General features: G+C 48.2%; 1 protein-coding gene across 1 annotated transcript in view; it reads left to right on the top strand.

The window, feature by feature from the left end:
• sipa1l2 (signal-induced proliferation-associated 1 like 2) overlaps positions 1-23,270 on the top strand; it is a 109,257-nt gene that overhangs the window by 70,907 nt on the left and 15,080 nt on the right. Inside the window, 7 exon segments of the mRNA XM_048248997.1 lie at positions 4,934-5,077; positions 6,846-6,940; positions 9,000-9,088; positions 11,964-12,457; positions 17,488-17,763; positions 19,055-19,108; positions 20,108-20,114. Of these exon segments, the coding sequence (XP_048104954.1) occupies positions 4,934-5,077; positions 6,846-6,940; positions 9,000-9,088; positions 11,964-12,457; positions 17,488-17,763; positions 19,055-19,108; positions 20,108-20,114 (1,159 nt within the window).

Below are 23,270 nucleotides of genomic sequence, written 5' to 3'. Positions count from 1 at the left end.
CAGGCTCGTCCCAGACCTTGATTCGCTCGGTTCTAGATTCAGCCCAGAGGCTTATTCTAATGGAGCAGGCCGAATCTGGGCCAAGGCATTGGCCTAGTCTACCCACGAGTCACACTAGTTTCAGGGCAGCCACACCCAAGGTCTACTCGAACAGGCGCACACACACACACACACACCGGAGAGACCATGTATTAATCTCTGGACTCCTACGCCTATTCCCCCCCGATGTCAGAAAACTCTTTGCGCTCCACCCTTCATCTGAGACAACCAATTATAAGGAGGAGGAGGAGGAGGAGGAGGAGGAGGAAGAGGGAGAGGGAGAGAGAGAGAGGTGAAAGGACCACACAGAATTCCAGTGTAGGGAAGTATGAAAGCGATGGTGCTCTACCCTAATCATGTGAGAAGACTGATGATGAAGGTGATGATGATGAAGAGGTTCCTCCCTGTTGGAGTGGACACGGCCAGATGTCAAGAGAGAGGAGAGGAGGAGGAGGAAGAGAAAGAAGTGGAGGAGTAAAGGAAGGAAGGAGAGGGTAGGGAGATATGAGATGATGAAGGGCTGAAAAGGAGGCTAGAGAAATGTATAGAGGAAGTATGGCTATGAGAATGAGAAAGAAACTCGGAGAGAGCTGGGAAAAAAGGGAGAGAGAGCTGGGAAAGAAGGGAGGGGGGGAAGATGAGAAAAAAAAGCGCAAGAGGGGGGTGAGGGGGGATCAAGATAGTGGAGGAGCAAAGAGAATAAAGGGACACAGGGACTAAAGCTAGTGGAGGAAGAAAGGAATAGAGAGGGGACACAAGGATGGGATCTAGATAGTGGAGGAGCAGAGAGGAATGAGAGAGGTGACACAGGGATGGGATCTAGATAGTGGAGGACAGAGAAAAAATGAAAGAGGGACACAGGGATGGGATCTAGATAGTGGAGGAGCAGAGAGGAATGAGAGAGGGGACACAGGGATGGGATCTAGATAGTGGAGGAGCAGAGAGGAATGAGAGAGGGGACACAGGGATGGGATCTAGATAGTGGAGGAGCAGAGAGGAATGGTGGAGAAATACAAATCTGAGGTGAGGGAAAGGAGCCGCGACACTTTGAGTGGGTTGCTAGGAGGAGGTGGATATGAAAGGAGATGAAATTAATCCTGATTTTGAACGAGAGAGCGAGTGAGGAGTGATCAAGCTGTTTGTGTGTGTGTGTGTGTGTGTGTCTGTGTCTGTGTCTGTCTGTGTCTGTGTCTGTGTGTGTGTGTGTGTGTGTGTGTGTGTGTGTGAGAGAGGGAGAGAGAGAGAGAGAGAGGAAAAAAAGAACGGATTTGTGGTTCTGGAGAGATGAAATAGAGGAAGAATGTGATCATGGAGAGAGAACGAGGGAGAGAAAAAAGTGAATGGACAATTGTAGAGAGAGAGGGAGGGAGGGAGGGAGGGAGAGAGAGAGGGAGGGAGGGAGGGAGAGAGAAATGAGGGTGTTTTGACTCAGTGAAAGAAAGCGAGTGTGAGAAAGAGGAGAAAAAGAGAGAGAGCATGTCTCATAGGGTGACAAACGGTATGAGAGAGAGGAAAGAGAAATGAGAGTTTTAGAGTGTTCACAGAGAGGGAGGGAGGGAGAGAGGGAGAGGGAGAGAGATAAGGGTATTTGTGTAAGAGTGAAAGAGAGAGCAAGTTTGTGAAAGAGGAGAGTGTGTGTGTGTGTGTGTGTGTGTGTGTCTGGTTGGCATGTGAATGTTTTATAGAGCGGGGCTGTTTCCAGGGCTCTCCTTCTCAGCCCTGATGGACCCCTGCAGTGTGCTGTCCCTTCTGTTCGAGGGCCTTGGCTCTAGTCCCTGCTGGTGTTGTGTTACCAGCCAGCTCATTCTCTCTCGTGTGTGTGTCTGTGTGTGTGTGTGTGTGTGTGTGTGTGTGCGTGCGTGCGTGTCAGCTGTGTGTTTCAGAGAAAAAGACTGAGTGTCAGAGTGTGTGTTTCAGCTGTTTTTGTGTGTGATGTGTGTGTGTGTGTGTGTGTGTCTGTATGGATGAGCTTATCTCCATGATGAGGTTTTGTGCCTATGGTCATTTCCGACCTGACCGTGTGTGTGTGTGTGTGTGTGTGTGTGTGTGTGTGTGTGTGTGTGTGTGTGTGCTTGTTTGTGCATACTCATCTGGACATTGTAACACATCCATATAACACATACACACACTTCTTGCCATTTACCACCAGATCCTCGATAAGAACCGATCATTACCTCATCGAGCCATTCGATGAATGGGTCATCTGCTGGCCTGACCTTTGACCCCCTCTGTCCACACTGGCGTCAACACACTTAGTCTCACATGCAGGGCCACGCATGTCCCATACGGTCACATGTGTACAGAGCTTGCAGCAGTAGATGTTAATGTGGATGTGTCCTGTCCTGGGCCCAGATATGTTATGGTAAGCAGCAAGCCAAGAACCTATCAGAATCATAATGAACTGAGCTCTGCCCCGACTTAAGCAACAGCCAGTATATTAAAGGGAGTTTAGGAGGTTAGGTGTGTGTGTGTGTGTGTGTGTGTGTGTGTGTGTGCTTATGCCTGTGTGTGTGTGTGTGTGTGCTTATGCCTGTGTGTGTGTGTGTGTGTGTGTGTGTGTGTGTGTGTGTGTGTGTGTGTGCTTATGCCTGTCTCTCTCTTTGTGCGTGTGTGCATGTGTCTCTGTGTGTGTGTGTGTGTGTGTGTGTCTGTCTGTGTGAGTCTATGTCAGTGTCTTTTTCTGTGTGTGTGTGTGTGTGTGTGTGTCTGAAACACTACAGCCCTCTAGGCACCAAGTCAAAGCCCAGTTTCCACAGCTAACGCACTGCAACAGAACCAGACGTGTCCTACCCACTTGGGGCATGTTCGCGCCGCGCCGCCCACACCTGTTTTGAAGCTTTCTTTGCGTCTTCCGTCAAGGGTTTTCGCTACTTCTTCGCCGGCTCTGCCATTATACACACGTTTGCAACAATCTCTAGCGTTTCGTTAGCCTGCCTCTGTGCTGTAAACTGATCCTGCTTCGGTCGGCGGGTAGTATACATCGAACTTGCAAGCGGGATATTCTTCCTACAGGCAGTAGGGGCGGGCGAGAGAGCCTTCATTCGCCCCGTAATGAGTCATTTAACCATATACCGACTTACGAAGATGATTAATTAACACGAAAACTTTGCCTGGTGTCCCTTTAAGCAGGGCAGGCCCAAGGGTGCAGGCTGCTGTGTCTCTCCCACTTGGGGCATGTTCGTTCAGGGCGCTCTTCGACAGGGCAGAGTGAACGCTCCCCACCTGTTTCTCGTTAGCAGGACGGGGCGTGCTGGGGGTTTCAACACCTGAGCAGCAGGGAAATATATTGGAAAGGAATCAGGGCCGGTGTTTCAAATTTACCTCGGTGATATCTGAGTTCTTGCACGTACTCACTAGTGTGTGTGTGTGTATGTGTCTATTTCTTTGTTTGTGAGTACAATTATGTGCTTATGCTTGTATTTGTAAAGTGTGTGGTGTGTGTATGCACGCACGCACGATCACGATCATATCCATGTGTTTTCCATTGCATGTGTTCAGCTGTGAAAGTAAGAGTACATGTGTGTGTCCATATCCATATGTGTAAATATGAAAGTGTGTGTGTGTGTGTGTGTGTGTGTGTTGTGGTTAATAATGGAAGGCGGTGTGGGGAAAAACCCATCAGAGAGCATACGCCGGTCATTACAGATGACACATCTGCCCCTGAGGACTTTTGGAGCTGGGAGCAGGCTGGAAATGATCTAATGAATTCATCCATTGTATGCAGCTGTGTGTGTGTGTCAGTGTGTGTGTGTGTGTGTGTGTGTGATATATGTAGGTGTATGTCTCAAGCTGTGTGCTTGTGTGTTTATTCATGTGTACGTCTGCAGAGTTTTGTCTTGGGGAGTGTGTGTGTGTGTGTGTGTGTGTGTGTGTGTGTGTGTGTGTGTGTGTGTGTGTGAGCTCATTGTGGTTGAGGCAGGCTGCCCATCACATCCGCTGTGCAGAGCGGAGAGACTCTGATCGGCTTTAGTTAATTGGGAACTGGATTCCCAGGTGCCTTATAGCTGCCAGTTCCTCAGCAGGGTGTCTGTGTGTGTGTGTGTGTGTGTGTCTTTCTCTCTCTCTCTGTGTGTGTGGGTAAAAAGAGAGAAAGTGGAGGTGTGTCTGTGCGTGTGTGTGTGTGGTGTCTGTTACGGGGGCGGGGGATGCATGGAATCTCAAGCCTTGTGTGCCCTAGAAAGCTCAGAACCCCGCAGTCCTTCTGGGCTATGTATAGACCTGACCTCTGCGCTTTTATTTTGACATATTTTCACTGAGCTTCACCTACTCCAGTCATGAATGTGTATGTCTCACCCAATGACTGCATACATAGTCATCAGCCTCAACAGGAAGTACAGCTAATTTACGATTTAAGCCCCGGTTACATCGGTCATACACCCCGTTTACATCCCCCATCGGGGAAAAAAAGGAGAAACACTTCAGAAATTAGGTCAGCCTCTCCATTCACCATTTCTAGCCAGTAACGAAGCTCTGAAATGTATGATTTCTACGTGTATTGTTCTACTTTATTAAATTCCTATGAATTCCTTTGCCTTTTGTCCTTGCTTTCTCTCTGTGCCAAAACCAATGGGAGGTCAACTTGTCAACAGAGCATTTTTTAATATGACCTATTCTACTTTCAACTGACACTTTCCTCTGTCTTTGGCTGTGTTATTCACCACTGATAGATACTCTGAGGCCATGACACAAGACTGCCCTCATTGTTACTATGTCTCTAGGAGGGCAGAATAGAACAGCTAGAATAGAACAGCACAGAACAGCTGTGCCACATTAAAGGACGCTTGTTCTTATCATCTCACATAGTTTAGCATAATAACATCATAATAGCAATTTTGTAATGTATCCCTCTGTGTTTTGTCCCTGTGACCCCACCCCCCCTTCCATACATGTGTAGAGTGCTCCAGGACTTTGAGGTATCCCAGGCAACCGTGGGCTCCCGAGAATCGGGGCAGATGTACTGCAGCTCCCCTAGCAACCAGTCCACGTCCAGCGACCCTGGACCCTGCGTGTCCTGGGGACAGAAAGGCAGCTACGACGGGTAAACATCACAGAACACAGAGGGTTTTAATCTGCCCTAACACATATTTTCATTTGTTTTTCAAGGAAACATGCCTACCGAAATGTAGGATCACCCCAGTACAATAAAGCCACAGTACAGTATATGCAATATATTTACTATAGCAATAATATACAATATATTTACTATAGTAGTAATAGTGGATAAAAATATGTTTACATATTAGTCAGATAACCCTGCAGCCAAATAGCCAATAGTCTTCTTCCATTTCAAGGACAACACAGTGGCTAACTGGGGCTCCACATAAGCCAAAAGGCACGACTCCGTCTCAAAAGCACATAGCTTACCTTGTGCTATGTCGTTGAAAAAAATGTCAAAGCCTTATCCAAACACATCAGCACGAGGTGTCTGAGGTGTAGGATGCCCCAGGATGTCCACAGCTTGTCCAGTCTTGCAGTGGAGCAGCTGTGGCTTCTGCCCTCAAGGCCGACCCAGGGGTCAGTCCGATCTACAAGACTCGTTTGTAGTCGTTTGTTAGCCCTTAAAAGCTCTGCATGCAACACTGACCCCCGGTCGAAGTGAGGAAGAAGAGAACGTTTCAGGGGGGGGGGGGGCAGTGAGGGTTTCAGATGCCCAGCTGGTGGTCATACGATAGCCCCTTTTGGTCTGATGCTGCACCGTATGGCCCCTGGTTCCTCCAGGACCTCTCTGACCTTCAGCTGCCCAGCCGACGCTCCAGGGCCTGGGCTTGGGCAGCTCTGCAACACCCCAACGCCACCACCCCCATCCCCCTCTCCACGCACCTCTCTTACTAGGCTCTGAGTCAGGCTGCTCTTCCCCACAGGAACAACTGTCCAGCCTATCTAGCTAACAAGCAGCAGAGATACTTACACACTGGGTGTGTGTGTGTGTGTGTGTGTGTGTGTGTGTGTGTGGGGGGGGTGGTGGTGTATACAGTATGCGGATGGGTCCTATTTTTCCAGTTAGACACACACACACATGCACACAAGCTGTCGGAGATGGTCACTGCAGCATGCACTGAGTGGCCTTGCATAATGTGGCACTCTGAGTTCCAGGGGGGGGTGTGTGTGTGTGTGTGTGTGTGTGTGTGTGTGTGTGTGTGTGTGGAGGGGGGTGGAGCAGGGTATGTGTGGCATGGACTACAATGCCGTACAGGCTGTGACTTGCCACAGGCTCGCTGGAAGATTAAGGGCCAAGTTTGGAACCCCAGAGCGCCTTTGCGTCTCCTCCCAGCGACTGGTGGTACACTAAAGTGCCGGTTACAAGCACAAGTATTGCTGTTCTTCAGCCCTTTTTTTTGTTTTTTCTTCCCCATTTAGTTTGTCTGTACACAATTACAGATGGTGTTTAACCTTGTGACCAGGAGGCTTCACACAGTGGACTCTCAGCCAGTTCGCCCATGTGTCTCGTCCTAATCCTGGAGAATGGATACAGATTGAGAGGAGAAGAAGGGCAAAAAAAAGGAGAGAAAAAAAAAACATAAATGCTGAAAAGAAAAAAAAAAACGCTGAAAAACCTTGAGTGCATTTAGGTCACTGCTGTTCTTGCGAGCTCTCCGAGCACGTCCTAACAGATTGTCAGAATCGGGTCGGACGGCCGCGTACATTATACATGCGTATGGTTTCTGCGATGAAACATGAAAGCGTCTCCGCAATAAAAAAAAAAAACTTGGGTTGATTGCTTCGATATCGACTCGCTTGACTGACTCTGACATCGTGTGGTCTGGTCTGTTTTGTTTTCTCTTTTTTTATATATATAAATGCTGCAGGAGCCAGTCACCAGCCCTCCACGATCAGCCGGAGGAGAAGGAGGGAGAGTGCGGGCGGGAGAGGGAGCCCAAGCTGGAGAGGACCAGGTCTGCAGGTGAGTGACAGGCCCCCTGTGTCTTCCAGGCCCCATCCCAATTCACACACTAGTGCCCTAGTGAGCATTTGCACCCCTAAATTGCACTGTAGGGTACAATTTTGAGATGTAGTAGAAACGGTAGGCTCCATCCTATGTCTCTCACTTGGAGCAGTACACTCCCAATCCCAATTCACACACTAGTGCCCTAGTGAGCATTTGCACCCCTAAATTGCACCGTAGGGTACATTTTTGAGATGTAGTAGAAACGGTAGGCTCCATCCTATGTCTCTCACTTGGAGCAGTACGCTCCCAATCCCAATTCACACACTAGAGCCCTCGTGAGTATTTGCACCCCTAAATTCCACCGTAGGATACATGTAATAAAAACGGTAGGATCCATCCTATTCATTACACTTGCACTCCCAAAGGGCCCTATACCGATTCACACACTAGAATCCTAGTGAGCATTTGCACCCCTAAATTCCACAGTAGTGTACATGTTTGGGATGTAGTAGAAACGGTAGGCTCCATCCTATTTATCACACTTGCAGTCAATACATTTTCCGACAACAGTGCAAAAGATGGCCAAAATGAACGCAAAGTACAGATGGAAGGCTTTATCTGTGTCTGTCTTTAATGCGCCTTTAGGGTACGTTTTAGGGATGTAATAAAAAGGTAGACTCCATTCTATTATAATGATCGCCTGCTTGCAGCCTTGCACTCGTAAAGTATACTTTAGGGTATCCTTTTGGAGATGTATTGGTAGAGTACACACAGTGAGATGTCCCTTGAGGCTGTATCCTATTTCCTGCACTAGCACCCTTTCTTCCCTGAAGTGTACCTCAGGGTCCCCTTATGCGTGCAGGAGAAGGGTAGAGAATAAGAGATGCTCCTTATCACTTCCGTTCTATCACCCCCAGAATATCTTAAACTCTCCACCCTGTTGTTCACCCTTGTAATTTATCTTAAAAAAATGGCACCTTAAGGTGCACTCCCAGGGCTTAGAGTGTGCAAGGGTGAGTAATGGGATTAGGCTGATGTCATTCACTCCCCAACCCCTATCTCGGAACCCTTCTGAGTCATGGTTGACCTCGCCTTTGGTTGTCCTCTTTTGTAGCTATCATCTTTCCCCTACACTTCCCTCTATCTCTTCCCTTCTCTCCTTCTCTTCCCTTCTCTACTTCTATTCCCTCTATCTCTCTTCCCTTCCATCTCTCTTCCCTTCTTCCCTCCTTCTCTTCCCTTCGCTCCTAGTCTTCTGTCCTTCTCTTCCTCTGTGTGCTTCTCATTTGGACTCTCTCCACACGTCTGTCTCGCTCCCCGACTTTCTCTTCATTCATGTTCACTCTCATACTCTCATTTGGCCGGCTACCTTGTTAACATTCCTGGGTGTTTCTCAGCGCCCCTTACCATGAATGATGGGGGTCCGTAATGCCCACGAGGGACTCTGGGTTTGAGTCAGGCCAAAGATTAGGCAGTAGGGCGAGATTTAGGAAATCCGCAATTTCCTTATCCCTCCTTCATTTCCAGCCCCTCTTCCGCTCACTTCCTGTATCTGTGCACGTTCCGCAAATCAACATCAAAAACATTCCTGCTCTCAGTGCCCACATGAACCACGACAGAGTAATGAATGCCACGCTGATAAGGCATTGCACAGCAGAATAATTGTTTTATGCATGTAATACAAGTGCAGACATTTAACGGACGCTCAGACATACCACACACACACACACACACACACACACACAGCTGTGTAGTACAAACAACAGTACACAACAGTAATCCTCTATCTCCATAGCACGCACAATTGATGTAATACGAGTCATAAATTTGTCAGTGCAATAACATTTTATTTATTTTTGAGCATGATGGAACATGGCTGGTTGGTCATGGTGTCCCAGGACTAATAAATCAGAAAGTGAAAGGCGGTGCAGTCTAAGGGGACAAATGAAGATTGATGATATCGCTCTCTTTCCCTCTCTCTCTCTCTCTCTCTCTCTCTCTCTCTCTCTCTCTCTCTCTCTCTCTCTCTCTCTCTCTCTCTCTCTCTCTCTCTCTCTCTCTCTCTCTCTCTCAGAGGCCAAGTGGCACCTCCCCTCTACTAAGATCCTGAACCCAGGCCTCCAGAGACAGGGCGCCAAGGACTCCTCCAGGAAATTCCCCCGGGTAAGAATGTCAAAAGACTAAGCCCATCCATCCACTGACATTGCAGGAAAAACCCTCAAATTTGGGTTCATTGACTGTTTTTTTTCCTTCACGGTTCATGTACTAAATCAGCAAATTCTTTTTTCATCCTTAATGGATGGCCTTTGACACCTTGCGGAAAGTAAATTCACACGAGCCATTCGTAAGGCTTGACATCCCTGAGGAGACGGAGGTCAGAACATAAACAATAGCTGACCTGCTAGGGCAATGGGAGCCTTCTGCAGACCCCCATCTCTTAGAGACAATAGAACTCGGAACAATGGATCACGGAACAAACTACCCATGAAGAGACATTGCCATTCTTCAGTGAAAACCACTTCCTACTTAAGCTTAGGTACCTACTGACACGTGGAGATTGCTCAATTTCCTAGTCAGTTGAGGAGCTCCAGATCTTAATGCCCTTTGCTTGAATTTGCATAGAGTGATTTAAATTGGGAACAGAACGCCCCTATGGGTTAATAATGAACTTCTTTTACAATAGTCTGACAGGCAGCAAAAGATTTTGGGGGCATTACAAAGTCAGTGTGTTCATTCAGTGGAATTACCGTCATAGTGTTTTCCAATCCAGTGCCCAACCGACAAAGAATATGTAACTGCGATATCTGCACTGGTTTAATTCATTGGAACTACAATTAAGGTGTTCCCCATCGAGGATCCAACCCTATAAGTAGACACACACACACACACACACACACACACGCTTTATGTCATCTTAATTGAGCTCTTTGGTGCTTCATGCCAGGCTAGTACGAAACTAGCTCAGAGAGAAGGAGAGAGAGAGGGAGAGAGAGAGAGATATGGAGAGATAGAGAGAGATAGATAGAGAGAGAGAGAGAGAGAGCGAGCATGCGGCCGCTCTGATAGCGTTGACCCACTTAGCCGTTCCCAGAGGGTCTGGTTACCTGTCTTGAGTGTCTGTGCAGGAGGACCCGTCCCGACACGGGCTTAGGAGGCGGAGGCGGTGTGGAAGTGGAATGTGAGCGTGGCGGTGAGCGGGGTGCACAGGGGGGCTCAGGTGGCACGGTGTGAAGGGGCGGGGGTTGGGGGGGCTGGTTCTCTCGGTTTTGACGTGCTCATATATTTGGAGGTGCACGAGGATGTGTGGTAATGAGCTTGGTGTATCCCCGGGTCTCGATCTTTCTGTCTCTTTTTCTCTTCCTCTCTCTCTGTCACGCTCTGTCTCTCTCTCTCTCTCTCTCTCTCTCTCTCTCTTTCTTTCTCACACACTAAGAAAAATGCAATGTTACACACATACAGAAGCACATACAGACATACAAAACATCTCCCTCTTGTAAACACACACACACACACACACACACACACACACACACACACACACACAGAAAATCGCTTCATCATCCACTGCCCGCGCGGGATGGCATGCCCTACTTGTGAAGGTCACTCCGTCTTTGTTTGGGGCAGACCGTTGGATACCCACAACTGGCCAACCCTCCCTTCCTGTCTCAGTGTTTACTCTCTCCACATGCCCCTCTGGATCCTTTCATTCTTTCTCTCTCTCTCTCTCTCTCTCTCTCTCTCTCTCTCTCTCTCTCTCTCTCTCTCTCTCTCTCTCTCTCTCTCTCTCTCTCTCTCTCTCTCTCTCTCTCACACTCTCTCTCTCTCTCTCTCTCTCTCTCACAGTCACACTCACACACACACACACACATACACACAATGGTTGCCATAGCCACCTCTAGCCTTCCGCATTATTGCCTCATTGCCAGTCTAATTCTAATAAGAGGCGAAGGCATTCCCTGGCCACTCGTAAATTTCACAATATTACACGAGGCCCTAATTCTGGCCGCAGGGGGGCCTGTTTTGGGTTTTGCGCTGTGTTTGTAATGGCCTCTGCTTCTCTCATATGAACAAGGGTCATTAGGAGAGATGTCTCTCTGTGTGTGTGTGTGTGTGTGTGTGTGTGTGTGTGTGTGTGTGTGTGTGTGTTTCAAACGTTGTGCACAGCCAGCTCGGAGCACTCTGTGGTGTCCTACTTTAATTTTGGGCTGATGCGAAGATGTCACACTTGAGAAGCGTTAGTTGTCTGATTGTAATGTGACACAGTTGTGTTGTCGCGCAATATTAGCCTTGTTTTTTTCTTTTGTTTTTTTCTTTGTTTTTCTTTTTCTTTTGTTTCTTTTTCTTTTTCTCTCCTTGTGATTTGGTGTAATGAATGTCACGGACTTGATTCTCTTAAATGGATTTCTTTTTTCATCTTGGAAATGTATTATACCATCTCATCTCGGTGGAAAGAGGCTGGGACATTACCTAAATGCTTTTTAATCTTGTTGAGAAATGTCATTGTTTGACTAATGAAAGCAAATGGATTGGTTTATATTTATTCAGTATTTAGTGTGCTAACACAAACCCAGTTAAAAACTTCCGCTGATGATCTCTGGTGGGGCAAATGAGCAATGCCAATGAAAACCATTCACATAGCAGCATATAACATTGTATAATATCTTGCCTAATGCAAATTATATGGCATGATATTGATTTACAAAAACATATGAATAACAGGAAGTTGTATATTTTTACTGGTGATAATAACTAATTACATTATAGAACACCTGATATAATATGCTGTAACAGCATCATGTACTACTAGATATGACCAGATCAGAATGGGTTAGCACATAAGACATCAGTAACACTGTTAAAGCAGAGAGGATAGCATATAACATTAATAACATGCTGTTAGAACAGGGCATATAACATATTGTAAAAATAGGGAGGTATTATATGGGATGGCATGTACCATGTTAATAACTGGCTGTGCTGGCTGTGCTGGCTCCCTGTACCATGTTAATAAGCGGCTGTGCTGGCTCCCTGTCGGCAGGTGCGTGATAAGAGCTGCCCCAGCCACTGCTCCAGCCACTCCAGCAGCAACACCCTCTCCAGCAACGCCTCCAGCGCCAGCAGCAGCGACGGGGGCAGTGGCGGAGGCGGCGGCGGCGGCGTGGGCAAGCGCTTCGGCTCGGGCGACCCCATGGACCCCGAGTCCCTGGGCCTCACCTACATCAAGGGTGCGTCCACCGACAGCGGTGCATCCCGACACGGCCCCTCAAGATGCCCCACACCCCCGCCCCCCACTGACTTCTGACCGGGTGGCCGGGGCGGAGGGAGGGAGGAGGTCTGAGGGGGGCACAAGGGCTTACAGCGCCTGCCCTGGACGATGGAGTACCCGGAGGGAGAGGAGGGCGAGGAGGAGGAGGAGGAGGGGAAGCTGTACCTCACGCCCCAGGGGTACGCGCACACCCCCAGCGCCGCCTCCACGGGACACGTGACCGACGGCAGTACCGGAGACCTGAGCGAGATCTCCTCCCTGTCCAGGTGAGCGGGAGAGCGGGGAGGAGAAAAAAGGAGGGATGGAGGGAGAGAGGGAGGAAAAAGGAGGGAGGGATAGAGGGAGGAAGAGAGAGGAGAAAAAAAGAAACAAAGGTACTCTGGTACTCTGAGAAATATGTCCTCCCTTTCCAGGTGAGAAAGAGAAAGATATAGAGGGGGGGGCAGAGAGTGCAAAGAAAAAGAAAGAAAGAAAGAAAGAAATGGAGAGCATGGAAAAGGTGAGAGAGAGAGAGAGAGAGAGAGAGAGAGAGAGATTGCGTAAGTGGATGAAAGTGAGTTGGAGGACGAAGCAGGCTTTGGCTGGCTCGTAAAAAGGGAGAGCAAGACAGGCATGGCAGAGATTCAGATGAGCTGATTTACACCACAAGCCCTGTGTGCAAGAAACAGACCGGCAGACACAGATTAGGAGCTAAGCACAGTCACTATAAGTGTGTGTGTATGAGAGAGAGAGAGAAAGTGTGTGTGTGTGTATGAGAGAGAGAGAGAAAGTGTGTGTGTGTGTGTGTGTGTAAACTGCACGCACATCTCTAGCCCCAAACCCTAATAGCTGCCAAACCAGAGATATGTAATCAGAACAGCTGTTTGAGAGATTACTAAAGGCAGTATGGACAGAAGGTCAACCACAGGCCACGGTGAGGATGCCCACACTCTAATACAGTACACACACACACACACACACACACACACACACACACACCACACACACACACCACTCACCACAGGCCATGGTGAGGATGCTCACACTGCTCTAATACATTACATTCACACACACACACCACACACCACAGGCCACGATGACGATGCTCACACTGCTCTAATACAACCAGCATGGATGGGGTAGGATTTCTGCATAGTCCAGGCCAAACTCACACACACACAGAGAGAGAGAGAGAGATCATCTCACACAGATGTATCAACTCACACATAAACACACACACTCTCACACACACAAGCACTCACAGTCACATATAAACATTCACACAAACAAACCGTAAAGATGTATAAAAATACACACACACACACACACACACACACACACACACACACACACACACACACACACACACACACACAGACTTCCAGAACGCTCAGCCCTGACTTCTTAACACCCTGGCCTTCAATTCCATTGTGTGTGTCTGAGACTGAGTCATGCTCTTCCTGCCGCCCATATCACACACACACACACACACACACACACACACACACACACACACACACACACACACACACACACACACACACACACACTATACACACACACATACACTATACACACACACACATACACTATACACACACATACTATACACACACACACACACACACACTATACACACTATACACACACATACTATACACACACACACACACACACACACACACCGCTATACACACACATACACTATACACACACACACTATACACACCGCTGCGCACACACACACACACACACACACACACACACACACACGCACACACACACACACTATACACACACCACACACACACACACACACTATACACACACACACACACATAAACACTCATCTCAGACCGTGGCTCGGTGCCCTCATGATGATGTGCCAGGCTCCCCAGCTTCACGCCAGCTGCCAAACCCACAGGTCTCCAAACCCAAGCGCCTGCATCACCCCATCCCACCTCTCCTCTCCCCTCCTGTTCTCTCCTCCTCTCCTCTCCCCTCCCCTCCTGTTCTCTCCTCTCCTCTCCCCACCTCTCCTCTCCTCTCTGCTCATGAATCACGTTTGACCTCCGCGCCATCTCCCTCCTGCCGGGAAGCCATCTTTCCCCCTGTCTTTCGAGCTGTCATCTCTCTCCCTGCCTCCCTCCCTCCCTCTCTCCCTCTCTCTCACCCCTCTCTTTCTCTCTCTGGTTACTTTCTCCTAGTGTATGTGTTCTTCTTTCTTTCTTTTGTCTCATCCTCCTCTCCTCTCTTCCAATTTTCTTTTCTCCACAGTCAGCTCACAGCATCTCTATTTCCTCTGGCAGAAGGCCATCTTAATGCTGTGTGTCACGCCATCATCTGATATCCTCATTCTCGCTGACCTCACTTCTCTCACTCTATTAGATTCACTTATTTACTTTTACCTTTCAGTCTTTCTCTTTCTAGCTTTCCTTTCTACTCTTCTCTCTCTCCCTACCCCCACTCTCAAATTCAAATTAAAATTCAAAATGCTTGGCATGACAAATAAGACATGCATGTTGCCAAAGCAGTCATAGAAGGAACATGGAATAAGACAAAGAAATAAAACTAGGTCTCTATGTGTAGACTCTCTCTCTTTCTCTTTCTCTCTCTCTCTCTCTCTCTCTCTCTCTCTCTCTCTCTCTCTCTCTTTCTTTCTCTCTCTCTCTGTCTCTGTCTCTCTCTCTGTTCCATTTCTCATCGCTTGCCCTCTTATTCTGGCCTGATGATCTTGTCTGTCCAGAGTCCGTCCAGGGTTTCCAGCCTCATTGTCTGCTGCATCTCACGGGCCCTTTACTACAGCCATGACAAACCAGTAGTGACAAGCAGCCCCTCCAACCACACACACTCAGAGTGTGCCTCTCCATCTCTCTCTCTCCATCTCTCTCTCTCCATCTCTCTCTCTCTGTCGCTCTCTCTCCATCTCTCTCTCCATCTCTCTCTCCATCTCTTTCTCTCCATCTTTCCATTGCTCTCTCTCCATCTTTCTCTCCATCTCTATCTCTCCATCGCTCTCTCTCTCTCCATCTCTCTATCCATCTCTCTCTCTCTGTCTCTCTCTCTCCATCTCTCTCTCTCCATCTCTCTCTCCATCTTTCTCTCTCTCCATCTCTCTCTCCATCTCTCTCTCTCTGTCTCTCTCTCTCCATCTCTCTCTCTCTGTCTCTCTCTCTCCATCTCTCTCTCTATCCATCTCTCTCTCTCTCTCTCTCTCTCTCTCTCCATCTCTCTCTGTCTCTCTCTCTCCATCTGTCATTCTTGTTATCGCTCCCTTACTTGCCTCCCTGTGTTTTTTTTCTTGGTTCCTCACGGTCTGTGTCTTCCTCTTTTTTTCTCTCTATCATTCTATCATTCTCTTTCTCCCTTTCTTTTCTTCCCTTCTTTCCCTTTCTCTCTCTCTCCCTCAACTCCTACTTGCTCTTTCTCTTTGACTCAGGCAGTAAAGGCTGGCGCTGAACACACAGTGAAGCCCTTGGTTTCACTCGTTGTGCCTTAAGTGGGTAGTGGGGCAGAGTGTTAACAGTCACAAAAATATGTCATCACCTAACCCCACACACACACACACACACACTCACACACACTCATACATGTACACACACACACACCCCGCCTGCTCTTTCCGAGTGTGAGTGTGAGGAGTGTCACCGGTGTGACAGGTGTGGCCGAGGTCGCCAGGTGTTGCATCTCCCAGCGTCCCTGTCCGCGGGGTTTAGCCCGCGTCTGTGCAGCGGCCCTGGGTGTTTTTGACCATCACTCCACTTTTTGTTTTAAGTTGGTTTGTCAGGAGGGGAGGGAACGAACAGCAGGTTTAAGCGCGGTCAGAGTAGAAACTAGCACAAGGAAAATGCTTGAACCCACAAATGGACAGAAATGGACCAAACTGGGTCAGGCTCAGAAGCCCCTTAGTCTGTATCCTATTGGGAGCAGTTGAAAGGCTGTGTAAACATGCTTCAGCCTGTAGTTGGGCTCATAGAGACGAAGGCCAAATTAAAGCCAATTACATTGTATAGGTTTATTTTGATTTGTTTGATTTTGTACAGCACTTTGGTCAGCGAAAGCTGTGTTTAAATGAGCTTTATACATAATATTTTACTTACTTACTTACTCAAGGTGCAGTCCACCGTTTTGGAAAAAGGAATTGTTGATATTTGAACTCCGCTGCCAATCAAATGACACCCTTCCCTGTAGGTGCCTCTGAGGCATTGTGCTGATTGGTTCAATCCAAGCCACTACTTTGTTTTCCCGATTCTCAGCATCTGATAAGACATGTTTTGGATTACAAGCCTCACCTCTCATGTAAAAAATGAACACAGCCATTGACTTGAATTGTATCGAATACAGCGTCACAAATGGCACAACATTATAAGGACAGACAGCCTGGATGCTAGCTGGTTGGTTTGCATGCTAAAACAACTCTCTTCACATTCTTTTGATTTTTCTCTTATCATTTTTGAACGTCAAACAACAAAGAAACAAAATAACTCCACAGAGCAACTTTTTAAGCATTGCGTAAACATTTACACAGCGGACTGTTTTAATATCCATGATGTGTGTCGTAGCATTGCGTAAACATTGAAATAGCTGACTTGTTTAATATGCCTGCCGCGTGGTGTAGGGCTGGTGTGTGGGCCGGTTGAGTTTATTAGGGCGTGGTGCACACAAAGCGAAGGTCAGTTGTGAAGTGTCCAGTTGGCAGGAGTGAAGCTAAATGAATGGGCCTAAGGGATTAGAGGGACTCTAATGCAATAATGCTGGTGATTATATGGGGCTAAATTCAATTTAGTCTCTCCCTATTCCCTCTCTCTCTCTCTCTCTCTCAGTCTGTCCATTCCTCTCTCCCTCCCTCCCCCTCTCTTTTCCTCTCTTTGTCTTAGCTGCTATTTCTCTCTTGCTGTTTGCATTTGTTGTATCTTTATGTATTCAGTGTTGTCATGGTAGTGTTGTCATGGTAGTGTTGACTGGTAGTGTAAGTGGTAGTGTTGTATTCTAATGGTAGTATGGTTTTCAATTTATGTTTTCAAAGATCACTTCTGTCTCTCTCTCTCTCTCTCTCTCTCTCTCTCTCTCTCTCTCTCTCTCTCTCTCTCTCTCTCTCTCTCTCTCTCTCTCTCTCCCTCTCTCTCTCTCCCTTTGTTGGAGTGAATTCTCTGTTTTCTTGACGTGTGATGGTGTGAGATACTTGAATGATTTAATAAAGGAGTGTTAACCCTCTTCTTCCTCTCTTTCCCCCCTTTATCATCTCTCTCTCTCTCTCTCTCTCTCTCTCTCTCTCTCTCTCTCTCTCTCTCTCTCTCTCTCTCTCTCTCTCTCTCAGTGGCTCTCGTCACTCAGGCAGCCCGTCGGAGCGCGGCCTGAAGAGTGGCGGCGGCTCCATGGACTCCTCCTCCAAGCTCTACATCATCTCGCCCACGGGCTCGGCGCCGGGCTCGGACGCCCACGCGCACGCCCTCGCGCCCCACCACCAGCAGCAGCAGCAGCAGCAGCACCCCTACCTGGGCCAGCACGCCCAGCTCCAGCTGCAGAGAGAGAAGTATCTAATGAGCTGGAAGAAGGCCCACGAGGCCTCCACCCTGGACCAGGAGCAGAACAGGTGAGCATGGGGACGTTTGGGTCGGAGGGGTGTGTGTGTGTGTGTGTGTGTGTGTTTAGGTGTGCGTATGCATGTGTGTGTGTGTGTTGGGTGGAGGGGTGCGTGGGTTGTGTGCGTGTGCACGTGCCTGTGTGTGTGTGTGTGTTGCGTGGAGTGTGTGTGTGCGTGCGTGTGTGTGTTGAGTGGGGTTGTGTGTGTGTGTGTGTGTGGGAAGAGGGGGACATGGGGGTTCAGGGGCTTGGAGATAGAGTGATGGATGAGATGTGTGTGAATGTGTGTCTCTTTGTCGCTGTACATTTGTTTGTTTGTTTTTGTTCTGTGTGTTTGTGTGCTGTGTATTCTTGTGTGTGTGTGTGTGTGTGTGTGTGTGTGTCTGGGTGCAAACACGTATACGAGTACAGTCTTGTTCGCGTGATGTGTTTGAGCATCTCTCTCTGTATGTGGCTGTGAGCTGAGCACGTTCAGTACATGCACAGCGCTTTCGTGACCATTTATTGCATACGTGCTTAGTTAGTACGTGTGTTAGTGTGTGTGTGTGTGTGTGTGTGTGTGTGTTTACACATGCATAGGCTTGTCTATGCATGTGTATGAATCAAGACGCCAGCAGCTTCTCTTAGCGACAGCAGCAGTTGACAGCTGTCATTGGCCGTTTGTGCCTCTGTCGCCGTGACTGTGTCTCCGTCTCTGCTCTGATTGGTCACTTGGTCAACCCTTGGCCTCGCTGTTCTCTGTAGGTCCACTGACTTCCAAATGTCACATGCTACTTATCATGACTTGGCACCAACAGAAAATGTCACATAGTACTTATCATGACTTGGCAATAACATAAATTGCTGTAAGCCGTGCGATGAGTCACTTTCCGTTAGCATCTTGTGTTTTGCTGTTATGTTGCTTATCTTGTTTTCTGTTTTAATGTCCCATCATCATCACAAGCTAGTCAATGCTTGAAGCTAAGACGACATCATTGCTAACTTTTTATAACATCACTTTTTTATTTATTATCATATTCATTGTTATTGTTCCAATGTCATTCATTCTGTGTTCATTCACCTCGTTCATGTCCATCATCTTCACAAGTAAAGCAAAACTAATCAATTCTAGAGACATCAATGCTAACTTATTAATTTCTTGTCATTATTATATTTGCAATGTCATTGTGTTTTACAGCCTAGATAAGCCAGATGCGGCTAACATGGCATGACATCAGGTCAGGCCAGCCCATGTGCAGACGTCTTTTGTTTCTTGCTCGTTTTTATTTTGCGTTTTTTCTTTTGGCTTCTCCTTGTTTCAGTCCGACTGATGGCTTAGTGTCGTTACTCCTAAGGGCACTGTTGCAGAAAGCCAGGTACAGCAGCTCCACGCGTTATGCTTTCTTACTCCTCACTCCAGCCATGTAGCCTCATCCCTCTCTCTACCACTCTGGCTCCCTCCCTCTCTCTATCACTCATGCTTGCTGTCTTTGTCTGTCTATTATTCTTTCTCACGTTATCTTTTTAACTGTTTGTCTATCTATCTATCTATCTATCCATCTATCCATCTATCCATCTATCCATCTTTTAATCTATCTATGTATCTATCTATCTGTCCCTCTATCTATCTATCTATCTATCTATCTATCTATCATTTTATCCATCTCTGGCTGCTGCTTCTGTCCCCCTCTCTCACCCTCTTCCCGTTTCACCTCACTTCCTTCCTCTCTTCCTGGCGGGAGCAATCCCAGAGATCCCTCTGTCTGTGTGTTTGGCTGTGTGCCTGCGTATGTCCGTCACGGTCTGACAGAGTTCGGGACATGTGGATGTGAAGCCAGCCTGCTGCCGCTCCTCTCACCGCTGGGGGGGGTGTTAACGGATGACCCTAACTCTGCAACCACAGCCCCCCACCCCACCCCCAACCCCTCAACTACCCGCGCTGCTGCTGCTGCTGCTGCTGTTTTTCCTCCCTACCCCTGTTCCTCTGATTCCCAGTCCCCCCCCCCACCTACCTCCCTCACCCATAACAGATTTGCAGTTTGCCTTTTGCTGCTTGTCAAACCCCCCACCTCCCAACCCCTACCTGCTGACCGATATGGCAAAAAGCCTCAGCCCCCCTGCTCTGAGACCGCATCCCCAGTCATACCTGATGTGCACACGTTAACCTGCAGCCTGCCTGTCAGGCGCCTCCGACAGAGTTACATGCACTAATCTCTCTCTCTCTCTCTCTCTCTCTCTCTCTCTCTCTCTCTCTCTCTCTCTCTATTCCTCTCTCTTTCTTTTCCTTCTTTCTTTCTCTATTTCGTTCTTTCTTTCTTTCTTTTCTTTTCTTTCTGTGTTCTATCTTTTCTTTCTCATAATTCTCTCCCTCTCAGGGACCATGTATCTGACCAACCGCGCGTGTCCCTCCCTCTCCATTCCTCCACCCTACTCCTACCCGGCAACCTTGTCCATGTTTCCTCCTCTCCCTCCTTCCCTTTCCTCTCCTCTCTCTATTCCTTCCTCCTCTCCTTCCTCCTCTCCCTCTCCTTCCTTCCCTTCCTCTCCTCTCCTCTATTCCTTCCTCCTCTCCTCTCCCTCTCCTCCTTCACCTTTCCTCTCTCCTCTCCTCTCCTCCTCTATTCTACCCTTCCCTTTCCTCCTCTCCTCCTCTGTTCTACCCTTCCCTCTCCTCCTCTCCTCTCCTCCTCTATTCTACCCTTCCCTTTCTCCTCTCCTCTCCTCCTCTATTCTACCCTTCCCTTTCCTCCTCTCCTCTCCTCTCCTCTATTCTACCCTTCCCTTCCCTCCTCTCCTCTCCTCTCCTCCTCTATTCTACCCTTCCCTTCCCTCCTCTCCTCTCCTCTCCTTCTCTATTCTACCCTTCCCTTTCCTCCTCTCCTCTACTCTCCTTTCTTCTACTCTCCTCTCTTCTGCCCTACACTCCTCTACTCTCATCTACCAATCCCTCCCACTCTCTTCTATTCTCCTCTCTCTCCTTTCCTCTCCTCTCCTCTTCTCTCCTCTCATCTCTTCTCCTCCACTCTCCTCTCCTCCCCTCCCCAACTCTCCTCTCCTCCCCTCCCCAACTCTCCTCTCCTCTCCTCTCCTCCTCCCTCTCCTCTCCTCCCCAACTCTACTATCCTCTCCTCTCCTCTTCTCTCCTCTCATCTCTTCTCCTCCACTCTCCTCTCCTCCCCTCCCCAACTCTCCTCTCCTCCCCTCCCCAACTCTCCTCTCTCCTCTCCTCTCCTCTCCTCTCCTCTCCTCCCCAACTCTACTATCCTCTCCTCTCCTCTTCTCTCCTCTCATCTCATCTCCTCCACTCTCCTCTCCTCCCCTCCCCAACTCTACTATCCTCTCCTCTCTTTCCTCCCCCTCTGTTCTACCCTTCTGTCCTGTGTGTTTTTTGGATATAAAAAAAAACCTTGGAGTTGTTAGTGCCATCCTCTTATCAGTTGAACTGGAGAAAGAACGAGTGCACACACATTCCTACCACTTTTCCCCTTTTCTCTTCTCTATCAATGTCTATCTGTGGCATTCTCTTCCCTGTCGATTTCAAGCTCTCTGGCTTCACACTCGTCTCACTCCTTAAGCTCCTGTCAATACATCACTGTAGCCATGAATCACTTTGACTTTCCCTGTTCTCGTGTTCCCACCTCTTTCTCTCAATCCTTTTCTCTCTCTCTCTCTCTCTCTTTTTGTATTCTCTGATTCTTTTTTTTTTTTTTTTTGCTCCTTTAGCATGCCATCTCTCTTTGTCTCACCCCCTCGTTCCCGGCTGTCCCTCGTCCTTTATCTTGTTCCTTAATCACAGAGGTGCCCTTTAAAGTCCGCTCTGTTTGGGTAGCCCTTTGTCTGTAGTAGTGCAAGATGACCAGGGTAGCTGATGGAGCACTGTTGGGTTGTCCTTGGTGACACACACACACACACACATAATCGTAAAAAACTGCCAAACTTTGTTCTGAATAACATGGTCAGTGTATTTTATATCGTTCAGGAAAATGTATGCATCAGTTAGCCACTTGAGGTGAGCAGTTGTTATAAGCATGTACTGTAGAACTAGTGCCATCTTCAAATTCATGTTCATCAGTATATGGTCATGTGGATTGACTTGGACTACTCTGTCAGAATGTCAAAGAGTTTTCCACAGCACAGTGTAGTCAACATATCACCAGCAGACATGCGTTAGCATGCTAGCAAGCTTTGCAACAGTGACAGCTGTGCTGTTGTTAGTGTTTGTAAGGATTGTTTATGCCCTTTTTTCGGTACTTAAATTGCTAGTTTTCAACCAAAGTGTCTCTCATCATGTCTTGGTCAGGAACAGCTGGGCTTTGCTTTTAATCATTCCTCTCTTGAACACTGGAAACTGGCATGGGCGTAGAGGAAGAGTTTCTTTTTGTTTTTTTAGAAGGGCTGTCGCTCCCTTCAGATGTCTCGCCCGTCTCTCTGTCTCTCACTTCGACATCTGTCTGCTGCACCTCCCTAATCTCTGAGCAGCACGACATTAACCCACAAGCTGCTCTCTGTCGCTCTCTCTCTCTATCTCTCTCTCTCTCTATCTCCCTTTCTCTCACTGTGTCTCCCTCTATTGCTTGCCCTCTCTCTGTCTCTCTCTCTCACAGTCTGTCTTTCTCTCCCTGCACCCTCCCCTCTCTCTCTGCCTTTCGCTCACTGTCTCCTTCTATTTCTTGATCTCTATCTCTCTCTCTCTCTTGCTCCCTCCCTCCCTCCCTCCCTCACAATCTGCATTTCTCTCTCTGCACCCTCCCTCTCTCTCCCTCACTCTCATTCTCTTGCTCTATTTGTCTTTCTCTTCTTACCTTCCCCTTGGTTTCCCTCCTCTTTTTTGTCTCTCTTTCCATCTCTCCCTCCTCTCCATCTCTCTCTCTCTCTCTCTCTCTCTCTCTCTCTCTCTCTCTCTCTCTCTCTATCACTCTCTCAGACCCACAAATAGAGAACACAGAGGAGCAGGGTGGAGAGGGGGAGGGAGAGGGGGGGGGGGTGGGTTGGGGGATGGTCTGGCCCTGCGCACCCTAACCTTTCCTTAGCAACGCTCGCTTTGCCTGTCAAAAGGTTAATTTAGCATTTTCATATTAAAAGCACCACAGGCCAGCGTGGCTAGCGTCTGGCTGGCTGTTTTCACTCTTAATTAGCTGCATCCGGCTGTAGAGGCTGGTAAAGAGGAACAAAGGGGTGGGGGGGAAGGGAAAGGGTGTGTGGTGGCGGAATGAATTAGCAAGAACAGACAGGTGCAAATGGATGGTGTCCGAAAGCTGTCAGACGGCCATTCTGGACTCCGTCCGTCAGCACCAGTTGCAGCAAACGCTGATGGAAAAGCAGGAAACTGGACCTCACGCGAACCTGTCACGAACACTTGATTGGGCTAGGGGCTTGGAAGTGTGTGTGTGTGTGTGTGTGTGTGTGTGTGTGTGTGTGTGTGTGTGTGTGTGTGTGTGTGTGTGTGCCTTTCATTGTGCAGGATTGTGATAATGAAACAAAATGATGCAGTGCCATCATTAATGAACATAATCTCAATGTGTGAGGCCAAAGGCCAGA

The sequence above is a fragment of the Alosa alosa genome, chromosome 7 (assembly GCF_017589495.1).
Source record: "Alosa alosa isolate M-15738 ecotype Scorff River chromosome 7, AALO_Geno_1.1, whole genome shotgun sequence".
In the NCBI taxonomy this organism is placed as follows: Eukaryota; Metazoa; Chordata; class Actinopteri; order Clupeiformes; family Clupeidae; genus Alosa; species Alosa alosa.
The sequence above is the reverse complement of the archived record's forward strand: the minus strand, read 5'-3'. Positions and strand labels throughout refer to the sequence as shown.